The following is a 20,097-nucleotide window of genomic DNA, read 5'->3' on the forward strand; positions in this document are numbered from 1 at the left end:
ACTATTAAACACTATATTAGTCTCTTACATACACTTGAAAATTCACAATGTTGATTTCTCATCCCATTTTACTAAGTTGGTGTTTTTGTTTTGGGGTTTTTTTTTTTGCAGCCTGAGCACTGTCCTTGGACTTTCTCAAGGCTAGGGCTCTACCACTTGAGCCATAGCACTATTTCGGGCTTTTTTCTATGTATGTGGTACCGAGGAATCGAACCCAGGTCTTCATGTATGCTAGGCAAGCACTCTACCACTAGGCCAAACTCCCGGCCCTAAGTTGTTTTTTTTTAAGTAACACACCTACCTAAGTCCAGATCATATCCCACTAGATAGTTTCCAAAAAATTTAAAGAAAGACAACCAGTTTTCACTGCAGGAAACAAATTGAATATTTGAAGTTAAGAGACAGTCTGAAAAGTATGGTTCTTAAAGTATTCTTTATTAAGATCATTAAAAGTTGTAGAAACAACTTTATATTATAAAGGCACAGGGAGACAGTTCTGATAAAATATTCAAATTAAACAGTAACTTACAGTACAAAAGACAATTTTAATGCACATACAAACCTCAAATGTCTGATTCAAAAATATTTTACTGCGTCTATTAATGGGCAATGATTAAAAATATAAATTGCTGCTGTATAATAAATATCTGATAGTGAACATCTTGATAGCAAAGTGAACAAAATATTTATTGCTTTTCACATACATATTTTCCCTGTAATTTCATATTCCTAATTTTTTTACATTCTTTTCCTCAAATCTTGTTCCAAAGATGAAAAACACTTCACATAATCTCATGGGGAAAACGGTAGGTAGAAAAATTACCTCCCGTAGCAGTCCTCAGTCACACCCACTCTCCTAAAGAGATCAAGGTTTGCTAAGCCAGGACAAGGCTGTGACTGGATTAGAAGGTTAACTACGAATACTTATCAGATACAAAAGATGTCCCCGTTTGAAACGGTGTGTTACTTAGCGCTCTGAGGAGCAGGTGAATGTTGGACAAATGGTTTTTCCTGTTCCCCTCAAAACCTCTCCGAAGTTGTAAAAAGGTAAGCTTAACAAAATCTTCCACATGTAAATGTTTCATTGAGGGCCACGCAATCTACTGATGTATAAAATTAACAAAATACAGTCTACTTGATAATGGAGATTTCTCAGCCTGGGCCATATGGTTTTTAAAAAGGAGTTTAACCAGACTGATTTCGTTCTCCTCTTTCTGCAGCAAACCAATGTTTGAAGGGCAAGTAAAATCCCCATCACAACAGTCAAACCGCGCCAAGGCATAATAATGCTATTGCAACGTAAGGAATACCTGTAGTCAGGTACTTGACAAAGGTACTCACGTATGTCATGTTCAGATGATGTATAGCAGCTACTAATGTGCCTGGCACAGAGTTGATGCTCAATAAATAGTATCTGAATGAGTGAAAAAAGAAGAGCTTAGCTTTGGTTGTGCACATTTTAATCACCTCTGATGTAGGTAAGGTCGGTCTAGAACTAACTACTCCAAATGTGGTTGTAAACACAAGTAGTAATTTCAGTTTGAAAAGTATTACCTAGATTAGTGACATTCCACTTAGATACTATAGCATTTTTAAACAGCCTGCAAATTTCACACCTTTGTTAATTTTTATCCACGTATTTAAATTTTAATATTCTGATGTTTAACAACTAGATTTAAAAAAAAAAAAAGCCTGGTTTTCTTTAATTTCTTTACAACAATCATCAGATTGGCTAATTTTCTGCTTAATAGGAAAAGATTATATCAATAAATCAAAGGCTTGATGCCTGATTAAACTCCAGTGACTACCACGTTAACTTCAAAACTATCAATGAACAAAGGGGCAGGACATCTTTAAGCATATTTTTTTAAGAAGCAGTAGCTTAATTAACGGTAAAGAACCACCAACTTCGATTTGATCATTACAAAGCTAACCTATTTGAAGCAGGGAAAGAAGGTTAAGAAGGTGACTGATTCTATTTTAAGTTCTAAAAGAGAATTAATAGAATTACTAGATCTAAAATAGAATTACTAGATCTAATATTTCTTTGGCATGTACATTACTATCTCCGACTAGTTAGCATTTTGAAAATACTGGGTTATGTATTTTTTCTCTCAACCAAAATTACCATTAAGGTTTAGATTGCTAATGTTCTCTTCTTGAAGCCTTTTCGGTGAAGAACAAAATCACCTTTTGTAACATGCTGAACTCGATGTTCAGTATATGCTAGAGTCGGTGGCATGGAGAAACGAGCCTCTCAAATAACCTCAAATGACGTCATGCAGCAGTGAAACCAAAGAAGACTGGAAGAAATTATTTACATAACATATTTAGCTTTCTGAAAAAAACAAGAAACCTCCCCCCCACAAAAAAACCCAAAAAACAGTAAACCTGGGATTCCTGCCCTAATGGTAAATATGTACCGCATAGCACTGAATGAAAACTAGTTTATTCAAACAGACACCTATAGTAACCTGAATGTGTAAAGTTTAATAATAATAATTAAAAAAAAATCCCCTATACATCAGAAGGAAAACCTGGCCTATAAAACAGGCCGATCTAAGGTGACATTCAAAGTAAATGCAAGAGATTCACAAAATCATGGTAGCAATGCAAACTGAGGTCCAGGTACTCAGATACACGGGCCGGTGGAACTGTCAGACTCCTCTCCACTGGTATCCGGATCGCCGTCCACGCAGGCGGGCAGCTCAAGTCTCCGGAATGTGTGTGGAAAGGGGGGGGGGGTCTGGGTGTCTTGTTCTGATGGAGAGAGCTATCGGGGTGAGAGGGGTTCGGTCCTGCCAGTGCTATGTAAATGGGGGGGTGCCCCACACAGGCTACCTCACGTTGTTGCTTAGCTGTGCTAGGTACTCCCGCAGCTCCTTGGCGGCCTGGAACCGGCCGTACCGCTTCTTTGGGTTGGCGCACTCATCCAGCAGGGCCTCCAGGCGGCCGTCTTTGGCGACTTCACTGGGCGGGTCGTGGAGCAGGCCCCCCGAAGTGCCACGCCAGGTGGCATGTCTGGACAGGAGGTTCTGGCAGACAGCGTAGTAATTGTGGTCCACGGTGACACGAGTGCAGAGGATTTCTTTTGAAAAGGATAAGCAGGCCTCCTTATCACAGTCATCGAATTTGCTTTCGTACCACACATCCCAGTTTTCAGGTTTATCTGGGGGAGGGGCGGGAGAAGAGAACAGCGTAGTTTTAGGTCCTTATTGTTTTCCTAACACACAGTAGTTGTTCATGACTATGTACATAACAGACATATGTGACAAATACAAGCATCTAAATACACGAAGAACTCCCATGACTGATTCCAGAGCATCTAGGTTCCGCCGGATGATTTTCTACCACCACAGACTGACCACTGCTGCAGGACCAGGAAGGATATAGCATTTTTGCCTGAAGAGAGAACGTTTGATTTTGTGTCTGTAAAGACAGGGTAGAGAAGTGCAATCTAGCCAAGGCGATGGTGGATGCCAAGGCACAGACCTATGGGACTGGTCCAATAGGCAGAGAGGACAATGACAAGGTGACAGTGGCTATTGGTGACACAGGTTTCTAGTGGGATCTGTGGGCAGGGATAAGGAAATGCCGTGTGATCACAACCACGACACAGAACATCACAGGAAGACAGCTCTGGGGTGACAGTGAGAGGAACTAACGTGATGAGAGCAAACAGAGAGGACCCAGACTGGGAAAGCATTTCGGACAAGTTAACAAGGGCTGAGTTCCAGTGAAGTTCGGGATTCTAACTGGATGACAAGGCGGGCACACATATTTTATGGTATTCCATAGAACTAGGACCAGACTTGAAACTCTTCACCAAGGTCTGATGAAGTCTAGAGGCACCCACATTTAGAATGCTTCCGCTGGCGGCTGGTGTGACAGAGCCGAAGCCTGAAGAACGTGTAGCTCCCTGCTCACAGAGGAGCTGGCCGCCTGCCATGCAGGGCAGAGGGCCACACTGCCCATGCTGGGGAATGGAAGGAACATGCCTTGAGAAGCCCAGACACAGACAGCGTCATCTGAGAAGCACAAGGCCACTATCCCTGAGGTGTCAGGGGCAACAGACAGAGAGTGGACGTGAGGCGGGAGGGGCCAGCTCCTGCAGACTGCCCTGACAAGGGTCTGGACTCTATGTAAAGACTGAGAAGTCGTCATACACCACGTAAAGGGGCCTGCTGTAGCTCGGTGCTTCTTACAGCATGATACATGCAAACCATGCACTTTGATCAAGATTACTTCCTCTGATCCCTGTACACAAGCTCTTATGTAAAATTGTGATGTATCACAGATGTGTGGCAAGAACTCTGACCACCCTCTCTGCTCACTCTCCTACAATTCACCCCAATAAACAGTCCCCCCTTGAAATTCATGTCCTTTTACCAAGGTCTAGATTCTGTGTAAGAGATAAAACATGTGGCCTTCATCTTTCTGAATCAGCCACACTGTTAATAAATAACAGCAGAAGAACAAGGAGAGGCACAGTGGAAGCCTATGCTGCTCCTTTACAAGTGGGGAGTTGAAGGTAAATGACAGAACAAGTGCCAACAGATGATCCGCTGTCTGGAAAGGAGAAGGCGCGTGCGTGTGCTGGTTCATGCGTGTTCAGACAGTGCAGGCAGGAGAAGGCGCGTGCGTGTGCTGGTTCATGCGTGTTCAGATGGTGAGGGAGGAGCTGCCATGGCAAAACTCCCACTTCCCTCTAAAGACAGAGGCCATACTTTCCAAGGGGTAAAGAAGAGAAGAGAAGTGAAAGCACGGCCTTTCCATGTGGCAAGCCCTGGGGCAGGCAGAGCTGCCAGAGTCAATGGCACGGGCAATGCCCACTGTATAAAATGCAAACCTACACAAGTTAGACATATGAACTCATCTGAAGTCAGAAATTGCTGGCATGCAATGAGTATCCCAGGTACATATACAGGGAATGAGACCAAGGATGGGCTAAACAACTCCGTGCCTGCAACAGAACCCTAAGTCGCATGATTTTAAAAGAAGAAAGCCATGGTATCTGCTGCTGCAGCACTCACAGGGGCGGGCAGGCAGGCGGGAAGCTCCCCAGCAGAGCACTCGGTATCTGTGGGACCATCTCTACCACCCAGGCAAGAAAAGCCCAAGTGGTGGGCTGAGAAAGAATCAGGCCAGAGCAGTGCAAAAAAAAAAAAAAAAAGCACTGCACAGGCCATACGAGGACCACGCACAAAATCAAGTGTCAACCGAATACTCACTGCCACCACCGCTTCCAACCCCACGCTCCTCCTTTGGCTTCCTTACGTCAGGGGAAGAGACGGGCTGAAACCTAAGACCCCAACAACATGGAGCGAGAGCCCCTCCGTGCCTCTGGTTTGCGTTTGTTTCTGAGACAGCTTCCTGCCACGTTGGCAGAGCTGTCCTGGAACGCCGTAAGGCCCAGGGCGGCCTTGGCGTTCCAGAGAGCTGGCACCATAGCTGGCCTCAGCACTATGGGCTTCTCTTCGGAGTTGTTCCCTAACTGAACTGGTTCTAGAACCCAGGCTTCATCTTTGGCACTCACATGGCCGTGGCCTGGGCCTAAGGGCATAGATCGGGCTCTGAGTTCAAGTCCCAGTCTGTAGGGAAAGAAAAGTCCTGTGTGATGGAGTTGTCAAAACCCTTCCGCTGTGGTGCCGTGAGGAGAGCCACTGGGAAATGGAGGGCAAAAGGTGGGGTGAGGTGTGGCGATCCGAACGTCATAGCAGGTCAGACCTGCAGAGCGCGTGAGCGATCACGGCAAGGATCAAAAACAAACCTGGCCACCAGGGAACAGCACAGAGCCTAAGTAAAGGGCTCGCAGCAGCTTCTCCACGGCCTGTCACACGGTGAACTCAATCCTGCCGTGCACGCCACACAGCACCCGTCAGAGGACACGTGTGCGCGCGCACACACACACACACACACGTGCAGAACCGGTGCCTTCTGAACGGGGGGACGCTATGACTGAGGCAGGCACCGCTGAGCCTGGGCGCGAGGCTCTCAGAAAGCCACCGTCGACGCTGAGGTGCTTACTCTGTCTGATGAGTCTCTTGTCGGCCACCAAGACGTTCTCGGCGTCCACGATGATGACCTTCCCGTCCCGAGGCCCGACCGCGAAGTTGTCGAAGCTCACGTCCAGGAGGTAGAGCGCGAACTCAAAGTCGTTGTTGGTCAGCTGCTCGGCGACCTCCATCAGCTGCCAGGCCAGGTCAACCCGCTTCTCCCAGGGCGCGTGGAAGTAGCTCCACAGCTCCTCCCCCACGTAGCTGACGGCCACCATGCGGCCACACGCTCCAAGGTACTTTGCGAACGGCCAGCCCTCATCGGAGGGGAAACTCTGGATAGAAAATAAAAAGTCACCTCTTTAGCACAGAGGCCCGGGACGATGACGGCCCAGGTCACTTTTAAATTTACTTTGTTTTTCCCCCTGAACCTCAAAAGGTATTACACGAGGGGTTTGCATTTAACAGGTCCACCCATGGGTCAGTCAGCTCCAAGGGCTTCTCCCCAGTACGCTTCATAGAGGCTGCCATTCGCAATGAGTCTGGACTTTCCTTTTATATCCCACAGTTCAAATCAATACTACGGACCTGAGACACAAAAGTAACTTTGTGTTTTAGAGTAGAGAGACAGAGACAGAGACAGAGACAGAGAGAGAGAGAGACAGAGAGAAAGAGGGGGGGAAGTGTTAAAATTTGGAAAGCTTGCCAGGCGTGTCGCTCACGCCTGTCGGGAGGCTGAGATCTGAGGATCACGGTTCAAAGCCAGCCTGGGCCGGAAAAGTTCACGAGACTCTTATCTCCAATAATCACTGCTGGCAGTGGCCACAGACTTGAAAAGACCAGACAGGCACCCAACACCGGGAGTTTAGCAAGTGTTCATTACTACGGCACAGCACAGCCGGAGAGAAGACGCTCCACGGGGCCGTACGGGTCCACACGCAGCTAAGCGGCGGGACCCCTGGGCTCGAACCCACACACCCCGGGCTGGGGAGGCGCAGGGGAGGCCACTCCCGGCATCCTGCAGACGTCTCCCCTTCCCGCCGCCTCCTCAAATTGGTTTTCTCACATGAGAGGACTTTTCTAATGGGCCTTCTCTAGCCACCGCCAAGATTATCATCATAAATCAAAACGAGTCTTCCACAACCATCAACACGGGCATTTTCGACATAAAATGATACGCTTTACCCAAGAGACTTTCTCCTCCTAAAATCTGTAACTACAGCACGCGTGCTGGGGAGAATAAAGAAGGTTGGCAAGTGATATTTTAAACAACTTCACACACAAGCCCACAGACCGTGGATGTTTAGCGCCACTCCCCACCGTGTAGTGCTGTTCTTCAAACCAGGGAGGAAATCGAGAGGATAACGTTCACACAAGCACGAATTCAGACTGAAGGTGACCAAACACTGCGAAGGTAACACAGCTCACTTTCCTACTTTCCTGCAGAATGACACGTTCAACGGCCAGAGAGGAAGGACTGCTTGCAAATCTTGAGAAGACAGGCAGTGCTCCGTTTAGCCTGTGCTGCGCCAAAACACAATACCCTTAGATTAAAGCTGTTGTCTACTATAGAGCAAAAAACACCGAGGGTTACACTGACTCTGTCACCCCCACTCTCACATCTGTGCTTCCTGTGACGCACGGCAATCATTACTTTTTTGTGCACGTATTTTTTTTTCCTTTTCAATTTTAGTATCTGTATTTGGTGATAAATACTAATTCCATGAAAAACTTAGATACTGTGAGTCTCTACACGGAGTAAGCTCAATTTTAGTTCAGAGACAACATCTAAGGACTCTTTAGAAAACAGAGGTAAGCATATTTTCAAATCTTGTGACCAAGAAATTCGTAATTTCCCTCAGGGACTGACAAGGGACAGCTTGTTCCTGTCCAATGTGCGGTCAAAAACTATCCACTAGCCATCCGGCATTTTTAACATTTCCCCTCGTTCACAACACCTCCCGACCTTGACATTCTAGCGAGGAAAACGGTTACAAAATACTTAACTATTTCCTGGATGTGTGCATGCACAAAGGCCTTTATTTTTAAAATGCAAGCACTAGATAATGATAAGCAAACATGAACTTATGTAATTCCGTCGGGGGAGAGCAAAACAAGTTAACTCCCCCACACTCCGCCCCTGTGTTACTCACATGCCATACTGAGGAACAGATACAGACGCATCTTTGTGAACATGAAATGGTCTCTGACAACAGGAGAAAAGGAACCCTGCCAACATCTGCACATGTACCAGTGCCGCCTGGCTGCTGGAGCCCCGCCAACTGGCAAGCGCCAGTCAGATCCTCCCTTGGCTATGCCAGGCCCGACAGTACAGGAGCACAGGCCGGGAGAGGCTTCACGCTCACGCGGGGACCGTGGGCTACTCCAGCGGAGAGCCTGTGACACCACAGTGAAAAACAGCACGAGGATTCTCTTTCATATACGGTTTGCTCTTGAATCTTTTGGAAGAATTTTAAGAAATGAATTCACAGCTTTTGCTCATCTAATAAGAATTTTTCATGGCAGAATCAAAACAGTCAGATATCATTAATGAGAATAATGTGCTACTGAGCACAAGAAGAAAATACCCACGAGGAGATGGACTATTTAAAGCAATTCCGGCTTGGAATGAAATTACCACGAGCAAACAGTGTGGAAGGAAAAATGCTGAGACCTCAGAGCTTGTCTGTGAAACGTATCAAGCAATATAAAAAGCAAGTTGTTCCTGATTATCAGAGTTGTACAGGACAGAAAGAACAGTTGATCTGAGACAAGAAGTTTATTGTTGCGGTCCACACTTCCTGAATTAAAATAGAAATCTAAATGGGGGAGAGTGGAGGAGGGGGTGGCATGCAAAAGGAACTGCACCCATACCTGACGTGAAATGGAATCCCCTCTGTACAACACCTCGATAAGGATAATACGACTACACTGACAACAGTAAAATTAACTAACAACAGATTGTACAACTGCCTAGACCAAGCACGGTCTAAAATAGGATTCTTTTTAATAACTTACTTACAGCTTATTAAAGGTAGGGAAAAAAAACTTTTTTTAAGTGGTATCAACTAGTTACCTGAGAGATAAAAAACTTAATTTCCCAAGGTTTTCATCAACCTTGAACACGTCATGAAGTATAATATGTAAATTTTAAAAACCAACTGTACAAAAGCAGGCATCAGTTACATGACCGAGGGTTCACTTGTCTATAGTATGGTTCAAGAAACTCCCCAAACTTACATCACCCACAAAACAAAGCAAACCATCAAGTATTACCACAGGTGAGAAGGCTGAAAACTGGAGCTGGACTAGGCACAGACAGAGCTCATTGACACGTTTGTTTGCCTGCAACGTACCTACAAGGGGTTAGCTTCAATCCCTAGTGCTAGGAAGACACAAGAGAGAAAAGATAGCCAAGAGTTAAAAAGAGAAGAAATCTGAGGAATTAAACCAAACAGGGTTAAACTGCAAAGATTCAAACCCATAGATACTCCAATGCCTTCACGATTGACTTGGAAACTATTTGGATATAAAACCGAATGTGAATGATGGTGTTTAGGTATTGGGGGAGGAAGGGCAAGCCGGGAGCGGCCCTCACAGCCGCCGTGTGTCCAAACACTCAGGACACGCCTAACAACACACACACACGCACACACGTGTTCCCCACGTCTCCAGCCTTCATGAGAACCAGTCCCCAGAAGCCCCGAGGAGGTCTTCAGCCTCGTAAGAAAAACATCCTGGGGTGACACCTACCATACAGGGTCAACACTGGGGTAAGTTTAAAATGTTCGGTATGGACTTGATAAAGCATGCTTTCTGTAAAGGATAATGGCGTGCGGTACACAAGCAGAGTCTCGGACTTCCATGCACAAAGCTAGGTTTTCTACCCTGGACCAGCTGGAGCCGAGGGAAACGGCAGCTTCCCTGAGAGTTTTGCTTTCCTCCCTTGAAACCCTGGAATATTTGCACCATGGTGTTATCAGGCAAGCCAAAAGGGCCGAGGGAAAAAATGCATGACGTGATAGGCTGCCACTTAATAGCACTTTATGAAGAACTGCTTACCCAAAAGACAGTCATCGAGCGGTGCTTGTTTTCCAACATCTGCTAAACAGCAACGATGTAAAACACCTTACAAATACAACCAAGAGCCACAGGATTCAGAAACATCTTTGCTAACGAGGGATAGTAATTCATAACAGAATCTGGAAATTCATTACCACACTTCCAAAAGATGTAAGCTACAGGAAATGGGTAGAAAGTCAATAAGCACAACAAAACAAGAAATTAAAAATTAACTTGCTTTCCACTTGCCAAAAAGCAGGGGTGTGGCCAGGTGGTAGAGCGATTGCTTTGGCATGCAGGAAGCCCTGGGTTCAATTCCTCAGTTCCACATACACAGAAGAAGCCAAAGGTGGTGCTGTGGTTCAAGTGGCAGAGCGCTAGCCTTGAGGAAACTTAAGGACAGTGCCCAGGCCCTGGGTTCAAGCCCCACAACTGACAAAACAAACAAACAAAAAAACGGCATGCACCAAGAAGCAAATTCCAAATGCTGGAATAACCTTACTACTCCTTAAATCCACAGCAAATTTTAATGATCAACAAGAGAGGATGTAAATTCAAGGTAATCCTACCAGCATGGCATTAATTTGCCTACATTCACAGGCAACAAAAGGCAAAGCCAGGCCAACTGTAATTCTGTTTTTACAAGAGTACAGTGGAGCCAAAGATAGACTGGTAACCACTTCTCAGTGTAATTGCCTCTCACGGAAGAATTTTTTTGTTTTAGAAAGGGAAAAGTGCATAGGCGATTTAAGTAGCAGCACCTCAGTGCAAATAGGTGGCAAACCCCATGGGAGATTGCTCACCCTAAGTGATCTCTACTTCGGTGGCACCCAAGCGGTGAGGACAGAGCAGAAAGAACATTCCAGACGTTTGTTTAAAGCAAGAGGCTCTCTAGCTTTAACGAGGTAAGTCAGGCTCCTGGGAGCTATAGAAAAGTAAATGAGGGACAGGCTTGAAGCCACAGAGTCTGGAAAGAGACCTGAGGAAGTGGCTCTCGAATCACACTGGGCATTACAAAACACAGCACAAACTTTCCAACAGCTTCATGCTATGAATAAATAATACGTGGCAAAACCTCAATGTTACATATACTGGGATTAGCCAGTGTGCTGTGGTATTTAACATGATTCCAAAACCAGAGTCCACACACACACACACACACACACACACACACACACACACACACGGTGTGTAACTTCTGAGCTACAGCTATCATCCTGCTGGTAAATACACAATGCCATTTTATTCTAACATGTCATAACATGGTCATGAAAAGGGCAGGCCAGGCGTATGAGCAAAGGCACATACCTAAGCCTATCTTTGTATCTCTTTGTTTACTTTCAGAAGATGAATGCCATGAGATTAAGAGATTAGAAAAAGGGCAACTTTCAAAGTGCCTGTGTTCCATTGTCTTTTGCCCTCCGAAGCGACCAGAAGTAGTGTTCAATTGCTAAATTTAATATAAGAAATTATAATACCTTATAGTCAATATCTCACAACATTCCTTCGAAGGGAATTAGCCCATCTAAAGCTAATAAAGTTCATATAAAATGACAGATGAATGAATAAAGAACAAGAAATTGTTACCACTAATAATTAAGATATTTACTAGTATGAATAGACTTTGGGAGGAAATCTATCATAATAACGGACGAAAGTAAACAATCTAAACTCTGGTTATCGTATTTTCTATACAGCTAGCATTTCTCCACAAAAATACACACAAAATTCAAGCTGGAGAACATTCTTACAAAGTAAGTGCTGCAAACCACATACAAACATTCTTAAAAGGCTCCATTTAAACTTTGACGTTCTTTTTCAAGGCCTAGATTTGCATGAAATCCCACTGTGATAATGTATGTTGTAACAGCTGTTCATACAGATTAGTCAACTGTGCTGTGCTGGTGACAGACTAATGTGTTCACAGTTTTGTGAACTGTCTGGAGGGGGAAAATGGTAAAATTGCTGGGATGATTTAATGGTTACCTAATTTCTGCTAGAACTTCCCTAAGACCCTGGCTTCTTAATTACAACTGCCAACTAGTGGCCCAATCCACGTATAAATACCGCAGGAGCTTAGCTAACCCAGGATCTTAAAGGCCCAGGATCTATCCCATTTATCGCGAAATAATTTTCTGAATGCCATTTTCCACCCACCTCAAATTCCAACCATATTAAGCAATGCCTTGAAAATAGCAAGGCTGTGTTATTCCCTGAAAATGATGGCCAACCACTGTAGGTAAAGTTAGAAACCAACGTCAAAACACATTAACCACCCTGACTTCATAGAAATAAACCGTCTTTTAGAATGCATAGCTCAAGAAACGCCTCCCCCCTCTCACTTGGCTGAAAGCTTTAAACCCACACCAATGGACTGCCCTCGGCTGGCCCTTTCTTTTACCCCTTCAGAACAGGCAGCGACCACCACACTTCTAACTTGCGTATGTCCAAACACATGCTCAACACTGGCTCCCAGTAAGAATAAAAATTTAAAGCAAACACAGTAAGTTCCTTTTAGGCCCTCTAAGCTCAGCACGCTGCTTTACTTCCCTTGGTGACACTCTGATTTCTACCATCTGACAAGTAAAACAAGCTGTTCCAACCTGCCTGGCTTCTTTAAACCCAAGGTCTTAGAAGGCACGTGGCCTCTCCCATCGTGAACTGTCTGGGAAATTAGTACTCTGGTTAAGACAGAACTTAGGTCCCCAAACCGTTTCTCCACTGGGTCCCCCCGCCCCATAATAAATGACAGGCACACTGTTTAGACAAGAAACCCTTTATTATTTACGTTCCTTATGCCTTAACCCAAGAGCGGGTCTTGCGAATTATTTCTCTGAAACAGTTAAATTCTCTTCTCAACCTCTTAGTTTCCACCATAATCTAAACCACCAAGATTTTTCCATAAACCGGAGAGAAGCCCACTTCCTGTGCCTCTGGCCCTCCTCCACACAGGCTTTGCTAAAACCACCTCCATTGCTCAGAAGGTAAACCCAGGCGCATTGAGCAAGGCTGCAGGTTCTTCCAGATCTTAGGCTTGCCTACCTCAGCCTCCCCCAAGCTTGATCTCACGTTGGGGGGGGGGGGAGGTCTACGTTTGTCCCTAGCCCTTTAACCCTTAGCACTTGGCACACTGGCTTGTCATCCACTCACCTCCCACCTTGAATGCCACCCCAGGCACACATCTGTGTGTTCCACCTCCAACCCCATTCCTCTGTCTCCAGAAGTCAGCCTTTCTCTCTTCCTAAGGGAGCAGCTTGGCCGTGACCTTGCCCCTGCTTGTGACCCGGTGCAAGTGGTACTCTGGGGTGGGGGACCAGCACACAGTCCTTGTCAGGTCTCCTCACGGCTGAGGCCCCGGAAGGACATGAGGAAAGGAAACCCCGGAGAGGATGGGGAAGCTCCCTGTCTATTTCCCCTAGTAAGTTCTGAAGTACACACAAGCTCCATCCTTCAGGCCTATCATTCACCACTGAACACAACCGTTAAACCACAACTGTGTGCTTACTATTTCTGCATCATTATTTCAACCGGCTCTCCAACAATATTTATACTGTTTGCTTTTTAAGGGACAAGCACCAAGCCCTCCTTTTGAATGACTATTACCAATAGCCCATAATCTGACGTGGCGTCTGTGTTAAGGGAGGTGACATCCGAGCACCAGCCATGGCACAGCTGTCAAAATAAATAAATAAATAAATGTGCTAAAGAACTTTTCAGCTACTGTAACTGTTTAAAAATCGATCAGATAACTTTATGGTATTTTACATGCACTGAATAATGCTATCTCCTTTCATGCCTAAAAGAATCCAGACAGAAACCGCAAGGTCTGCAGTGTGAAGTGATTTGCTCGCTGTCATGCCATAGCTTTGTGGTGATGGAGACTGTCCCCCCAGGGTGGGGGGACACCCCTCTGCTCCTTTACCCCTCCACCCCTCTACTCCTCCACCGTTTGTCCTGTAGCGCTCGTGGAGAGTGTCAGGACAGCCCCAGGGGGCCATCTGACAGCAGGTGCACCCACCCTCGTGTGTCCAGGCTTCCTGTGCCATGCCTATTGTAACGTGTGTGTGTGTGTGTGTGTGTGTGTGTGTGCACGCGCACGCGCATCCGTTCACACCACCTTCACACCACCTGCTGGCTAGGACAGTATTATTCCATCCTTTCAGTCCAAGTGCCTTGTGACAACACTACTGGACAACTGACAGACAAACCTCAGCTGTGTAACTCACAGTGGATCCGAGAGTCCCCAGGCTACTGCTCATCTTCCCACCTGTCCCTGGAAGGAAGGTCTGCAGAGGCCATGCAGAGCTTTCCAGCGTCTAGGACTTGGCTGAGCACCTATGACGGGCTCACACTGTAATTTCAGCCTTAAGATAATCTTACAACTCTTTACTGAGTCTCACTGCACGTGTAAGGAAAATCCAGGCTTTAGCTCCTCGGGTCTTCATTGGTAGAAAGCCTATGTAACAAGTAGAAAGAGACAAGAATCCGAGTTCTCTCACGTTAGCACTGGAAGCAGGCCGGAATCCACAAGCTAGAAAAGCAGAATTAAAAACCAGCCTGACAATCTCTTGGGTAGCTGGCCACCTATGTTCAGAAAGTAAGCCACGGAACCGCCAGGCTACCGCTGCCAGCATACGTGGGAGCAGCGTGTGCTAACTCACAGGAGAAATAAAAAGGGTGGCTCCAGAATGAGGTCAGACCGCAAGAGGGACAGTCAAGAGATGGATAAACCTGGAGACGGACCGGGCTGTCCTGTGACTGTACCACGACCCGCCAGGGGTGCTTTTCCGCCTGTCACTGTTTCAAGGGATAACATAAAAAGCTCCCTTATCTTTCACACCTGAAGTTCTTTAGTTAACATTCAAATGTCAAAAATGTCCATGAAGCCTCAAATAAAAACACAGGAAAAGTTCAAAAAAGCTTATAAACGTGACTAGCTTTAAAAAGTGTTCTCAGCCATGTGCTTGTGGTTCACACCTCTGGTCCTAAGACAGTCGTGACAAGTCTGTGAGACCGTCATCTCCAAAAACTACCCAAAAAGCCAGAAATGGACCTGTGCTTCAGTGGCAGAACATAAGCCTTGAGCCAAAGAAACTTAGGGACAGTATCCAGGCTCTGAGTCCAAGCTGCAGGACATGGACGGACAGACAGGGAGACACGGAGACACAGACACAGACACACAGACACACACAGACACAGACAGACAGACAGACAGACAGACAGACAGACACAGACACACACAGACACACACACACACACACACTCTCACGGTCATCTCTGAACAACCTACAGAAAGTAGAATCTTTACTCAGGACCTTGCACTTGCCAGGCAAGGGCTCTTCCACTGAGCTGAATCCCCAACCCAAAGGTGGAATCTTTTCAGAAGATAATTGTACAGCAGAACTTTCCCCAAATCGAGAAATGCTGCTGTAAACTGGAGACGCCATCCAACAGCCAGAACAGCCACACTCGTGCGCAGCTCCATGCTGAACCATTTAGTTGCAGGTCTGTGTGGTCTCACAGGGGTGAGCCATGTGTGTACTGCCTACAGTTCCTGATCCTGTCTCCTTTCAAAGCATAATAAAAAATGGGTTTTTTTACTATCTCCTAAAATCAAAACAGGCCACTGGGTGAAACTCATATATAGTGTAAGTTCTTTAGAACCCTTCCTGAAGAGGTTTTTAAATACACATCTTCAGTGCATGTTTACTCGATGGAATTTTGGTTAAGATAATTTGACAAAGTTCACAAGACATCCCTCCCACATTTTTCAACAAGAGGTGAGAAAAATCTAATATTCTTCAACCATCTAGAAATTCAATAAGTAGCTCCCTCTCCTGGAAAAAAAAAAAGTTGAGTTCCTCTTTAAGCTACAAAACACACAGTACTCTTAAAAACAAGTTGTAAAATGACATGAAACAAAAAAATACATATCAGTACCGAGCTAAATGAAGTTTTTCGGACTGCATCAATATCGTAAAGACAACCACGTATACCATTTCACAGAAACCTGTACTGAAAAATGAAGTTTGCCCAAGAAGTTTTCATGACTCACAAAGTCATGAAAGTCGTGGTTTTACTTAAAAACCTGTGAGGTTGAGCACAAAATTAGATTTTTCTTTCTAGTGGTTCTGTAACAGCATCAGCTCTCACTTAGGTTGCTCTTGCTTATTCTTTTGAATTCACTTTTACCCAAAATTGAGTGGTTCTATAAAGTCCTAAAATCAACTCTAAAGTAACATTACGTGTGGCTGACTGGCCAAAAAAAGAGCCCCACATTTATAGTTCACAGTATGCAGTTATCAAGTATTAGTACCATTTCTGGGAACTCGGTTACCTAGTAAGAAGTACAACGTTCAAAGGTTAGCCTGCAAAGCTGACCCCTGTTCTTCTCGGGTGCGGAAAAACAAACTCTTCCCACACTGCGCTTATCCCTCTACCCACAGCGGTTGTGTCACACGTTTAAAATGAAGTTACTGCGAAAATGTTATCGCTGGAGATGAAAGGAGGAGATGAGGCGTAAGTGTGAGGGCAGAGTTAGTCAGAAAAGAAGCCACAAAGGCACGCTTGACTAGCTCAACTCTCAGGCACCCTGGAAATGCCAAGAGAACTTCAGTGTATGGAAGCTTCCCAGAAAACAGATTCTTCTTGGTGTGAATCACACACGGCACTGCAGGCCCTCAAATTCAGACGCCATGAGTATATCTATTTAAAAAAACAAAAAACCATGTGCTATTTAAAAATGTGCTAGTCCTGACAATGTTTTTAATATATTGATACTCAGAATTGCCTGATCAAAAAAAAATTCCAACAAGTATTTTAAATGTAAGAAATAAATATTACTAAGCTTCAGTGAAAATTCTGGGTTCCAGAGATTTTGACTACTCCTCCAAGCCACACAGCAATAACTTTCTCCAGCCAGAGACAACATTGACACAAACAATAAGGCTTCTATTTCTCAAATTCAAAAGACAGCTGAAGTGAAAAATGTTCCCATTCAAGTGTGTGTGTACACATGTCATACACATGGACTCTACTGGCTACTGGGGAGAGCTAACGCTTCCTGGAAAGTTGAACTAGTTTCAAACGAGACTTACTATATGGGGATTACTGTAGTATTTCAACATGAAACCAACTGAGCTTCAGAAACAAGAACGCACCGTGTCAGGCGTTTTGTGGAGTCAGGAGAAGACCCACGCTAAAAGGTTTAGGCCACATATTTGTGCTACGATTATTAGGCTTGGAGGGCTAACCAAGCAAAAGCTAGTTTCTTTTGGCTAAGATGCGGGAAAGAACCTGAGAAAAGGAAGCCATACAAATATATACTGCACATTCCCATTTGTGCGCTGGACTTGATTTAAAAAATAAAAAAAAGATAAAGGTATGCTGTGCTCAAGCCCTCCAGCCACGGGAGATGGGCAGAAGAGACCAGAACAGAGGCCAGGGTTACGATGGGCAGAAGAGACCAGAACAGAGGCCAGGATTACGATGGGCAGAAGAGACCAGAACAGAGGCCAGGATTACGATGGGCAGAAGAGACCAGAACAGAGGCCAGGGTTACATGACTCATCCCAAGCCAGGATTGTTCCCTCTTTACCCTCAGGCCGCTGCAGGGGTCCTGGCACAGGGGGGATCCTGACAGGGGGAGCTGGAGGGGTCCTGAGGGGGGGGGGAGTCCTGACATGGAGGATCCTGACATGGGGGGGATCCTGACCTGGGGGAGGGATCCTGATCTGGGGGTCCTGACTGGGGGTTCCTGACACAGGGGGGATCCTGACAGGGGGAGCAGGAGGGGTCCTGAGGGGGGGGGGGGAGTCCTGACATGGAGGATCCTGACACAGGGGGGATCCTGACACAGGGGGGATCCTGACTGGGAGGTCCTGACACAGGGGGAGTCCTGACACAGGGGGGATCCTGACAGGGGGAGCCGGAGGGGTCCTGAGGGGGGGGAGTCCTGACATGGGGGGTCCTGACTGGGGGGTCCTGACCTGGGGGTCCTGACCTGGGGGATCCTGACACAGGGGGGATCCTGGCCTGGGGGGTCCTGACTGGGGTGTCCTGACCTAAGGGATCCTGACATGGGGGTTGTGACCTCGGGGACCCTGACACAGGGGGAGGGATCCTGACCTGGGGGGTCCTGACTGGGGGGTCCTGACACAAGGGGAGTCCTGACACAGGGGGATCCTGACCTGGGGGAGGGATCCTGACCTGGGGGATCCTGACATGGGGGGGCCTGATACGGGGGTCCTGACATGGGGTGCAGCCCCTTTTGGGGCCCTGGACGGAGGGTGGGCCGCAGGGCTGGAGTGTGACCAGAGATGGGGGTGTGGGGAGGGCAGGGCCAGGCTCAGGGTGTAATCAGGGCAGGATTGCCCCGGGTGGGGGGAGGCTCGGGGCGTGACCAGGGTTGCCAGGCAGGGCCCGGGGGGGGGGGGGGGTGGGCTCGGGGCGTGACCAGGGCAGGACCCCCTCCCCTCCCCTTCCCCCCTCCCCTGTCCCCCCCAGCCCCCCCCACCCACCTGTAGCACCAGCGGCTCGGGGTTGAAGGCCAGCGTGAGCAGCAGCTGCATGCGCTCGGCGTCCTTGAGGTTGCGCAGCAGGAAGCTGCCCGAGTCGCGCGTCTCGGCGTAGCGGCGCACCAGGCGGTCGAGCAGGCGCTGCGAGGGGCAGTGCACCAGGTCGGACCAGCCCTCCACGGCCGCGGGCGTCAGCAGGCGCACGTCGCCGTTGAGCCGCGCGAACTCGGTGCGCGGCAGCGCCTGCGGCAGGTCGCAGCGCGGGCGGCCCGTGGCGCGCTTGCAGATGCCCTGGTCCAGCTGCGCCAGCTCGCGCGCCGAGCCCAGCCGCTTGAGCACCACGCGGCGCCGGCCGCCCTCGCGCGGCTCGCCCGACTGCGCGAAGTACACGTTCTTGACGTTGAGGAAGTCCAGCAGGCGCAGCCGGCCCCACGCCTCGAACGCCACCTGCCCGCCCAGGAAGCGCCGGCACCAGCTCGTGCCGAAGCACGCCGGGCACTTGTGCAGCTGCAGGAAGCGCCGGTCGGCCAGCTCGTTGCGCTGCCACGACGCCAGCAGCGACGGCGACTGCAGCGCCATCAGCACCAGCAGGCTGCCCAGCGCCGCCAGCTTCAGCGAGCGCGACAGGCGGCCCAGCTTCGGGGGCACCAGGCGCCACATTCCTCCGCCGCCGCCGCCGCCCCCCGCCCACCCCCGGCCCGCCGAGGCCCCGGGCGCGAGCCGGGCCGGCGAGCGCGGCGCGCGGGGCGCGGGAACCCGGCCCGCCCGGCCCGGCCGCCCCGCGGGGCTGCTGCTCCTCCCCGGCGCCCGCGGGCTGCCGCACGACTCCGCGCCCGCCCGGCCGCCCGGCTCCCGCCCTCCGACTACGCCGGCGCCGCCTCCTCGCCGGCCAAGTTATAGGGGAGCGCGGGGCGGGGGGGAGAAGGAGGGACCGGAGGCCCGCGGCCGCGCGCACGCGGGCGGCGCGCACGCGCACGCCGCGCTCGCACACTCACACACACACACACGCGCACGCGCCCCCCCCACCACCCCGCGCGCGCCGCCACAGCGGCGGCGGGGACTCCCCGGCCGCCCGCCGCGCGGGCGAGGAGCGGAGCGAGCGGACAAAGGACGGACTCACGGACCGGGGAGGGAGGCCCGCAGCGTCTCGCGGCGCCGCCGGAGACGGGCAGAGGAGGAGGAGGCGGCGTCCGCGCGTCCCCGACGCCCGAGCTAGGAACGCGGGCTCTCCGGAGACACGGGGGCGGGGCCGCCGGGGCGGGGCCGAGGGCGGGGCGAGCCGGTCGCGCGTAGCCAATAACAACGCGGAATCTCCGGGGGGCGGGGCCGGAGGCGGGGCGATCCCGTCGCGTGCGGCCAATAGTAACTCGGGCTCTCCGGAGGGGGGGGGGGGAAGAGACGGCGGCCGGGGGCGGGGCGAGCCGGTCGCGCGCGGCCAATGACAAGGCGGGCTCTCCCGGGGGCGGGGCCCTCGGGGACGGGGCCGTGGGTGTCTCGCGCGGTCCCGGAGCGTGGGCGCGGCT

The 20,097-nt window shown here is 48.9% G+C and overlaps 1 protein-coding gene across 1 annotated transcript; it reads right to left on the reverse strand.

Annotated features, from left to right (window-relative positions):
* Positions 1-414: 414 nt before the first annotated feature.
* Positions 415-19,234, reverse strand: Dipk2a (divergent protein kinase domain 2A). The gene is made up of 3 exons (XM_090323404.1): positions 18,578-19,234; positions 6,028-6,331; positions 415-3,169 (listed from the first exon to the last, which is right to left on the reverse strand). The coding sequence occupies exons 1-3, from the start codon at positions 19,232-19,234 to the stop codon at positions 2,838-2,840; spliced, it is 1,293 nt and encodes a 430-aa protein (XP_090179530.1). The 3' UTR covers positions 415-2,837.
* Between the last annotated feature and the right edge of the window lie 863 nt (positions 19,235-20,097).

Source organism: Megascapheus bottae, chromosome 32 (assembly GCF_031878675.1).
Source record: "Megascapheus bottae isolate mThoBot1 chromosome 32, mThoBot2.hap1, whole genome shotgun sequence".
NCBI classification, from domain to species: Eukaryota; Metazoa; Chordata; class Mammalia; order Rodentia; family Geomyidae; genus Megascapheus; species Megascapheus bottae.

What these genes read in the sequence shown, in the direction of transcription:
- Dipk2a (XM_090323404.1), bottom strand. Translation starts at nt 19,234, where the DNA reads ATGTGGCGCCTGGTGCCCCCGAAGCTGGGCCGCCTGTCGCGCTCGCTG. An exon ending in CCGAGCCGCTGGTGCTACAG is followed by an intron (nt 6,332 to 18,577) that starts GTGGGTGGGGGG and finishes TTTTCTATCCAG; the next exon opens with AGTTTCCCCTCCGATGAGGG. An exon ending in CAAGAGACTCATCAGACAGA is followed by an intron (nt 3,170 to 6,027) that starts GTAAGCACCTCA and finishes CCCCTCCCCCAG; the next exon opens with ATAAACCTGAAAACTGGGAT.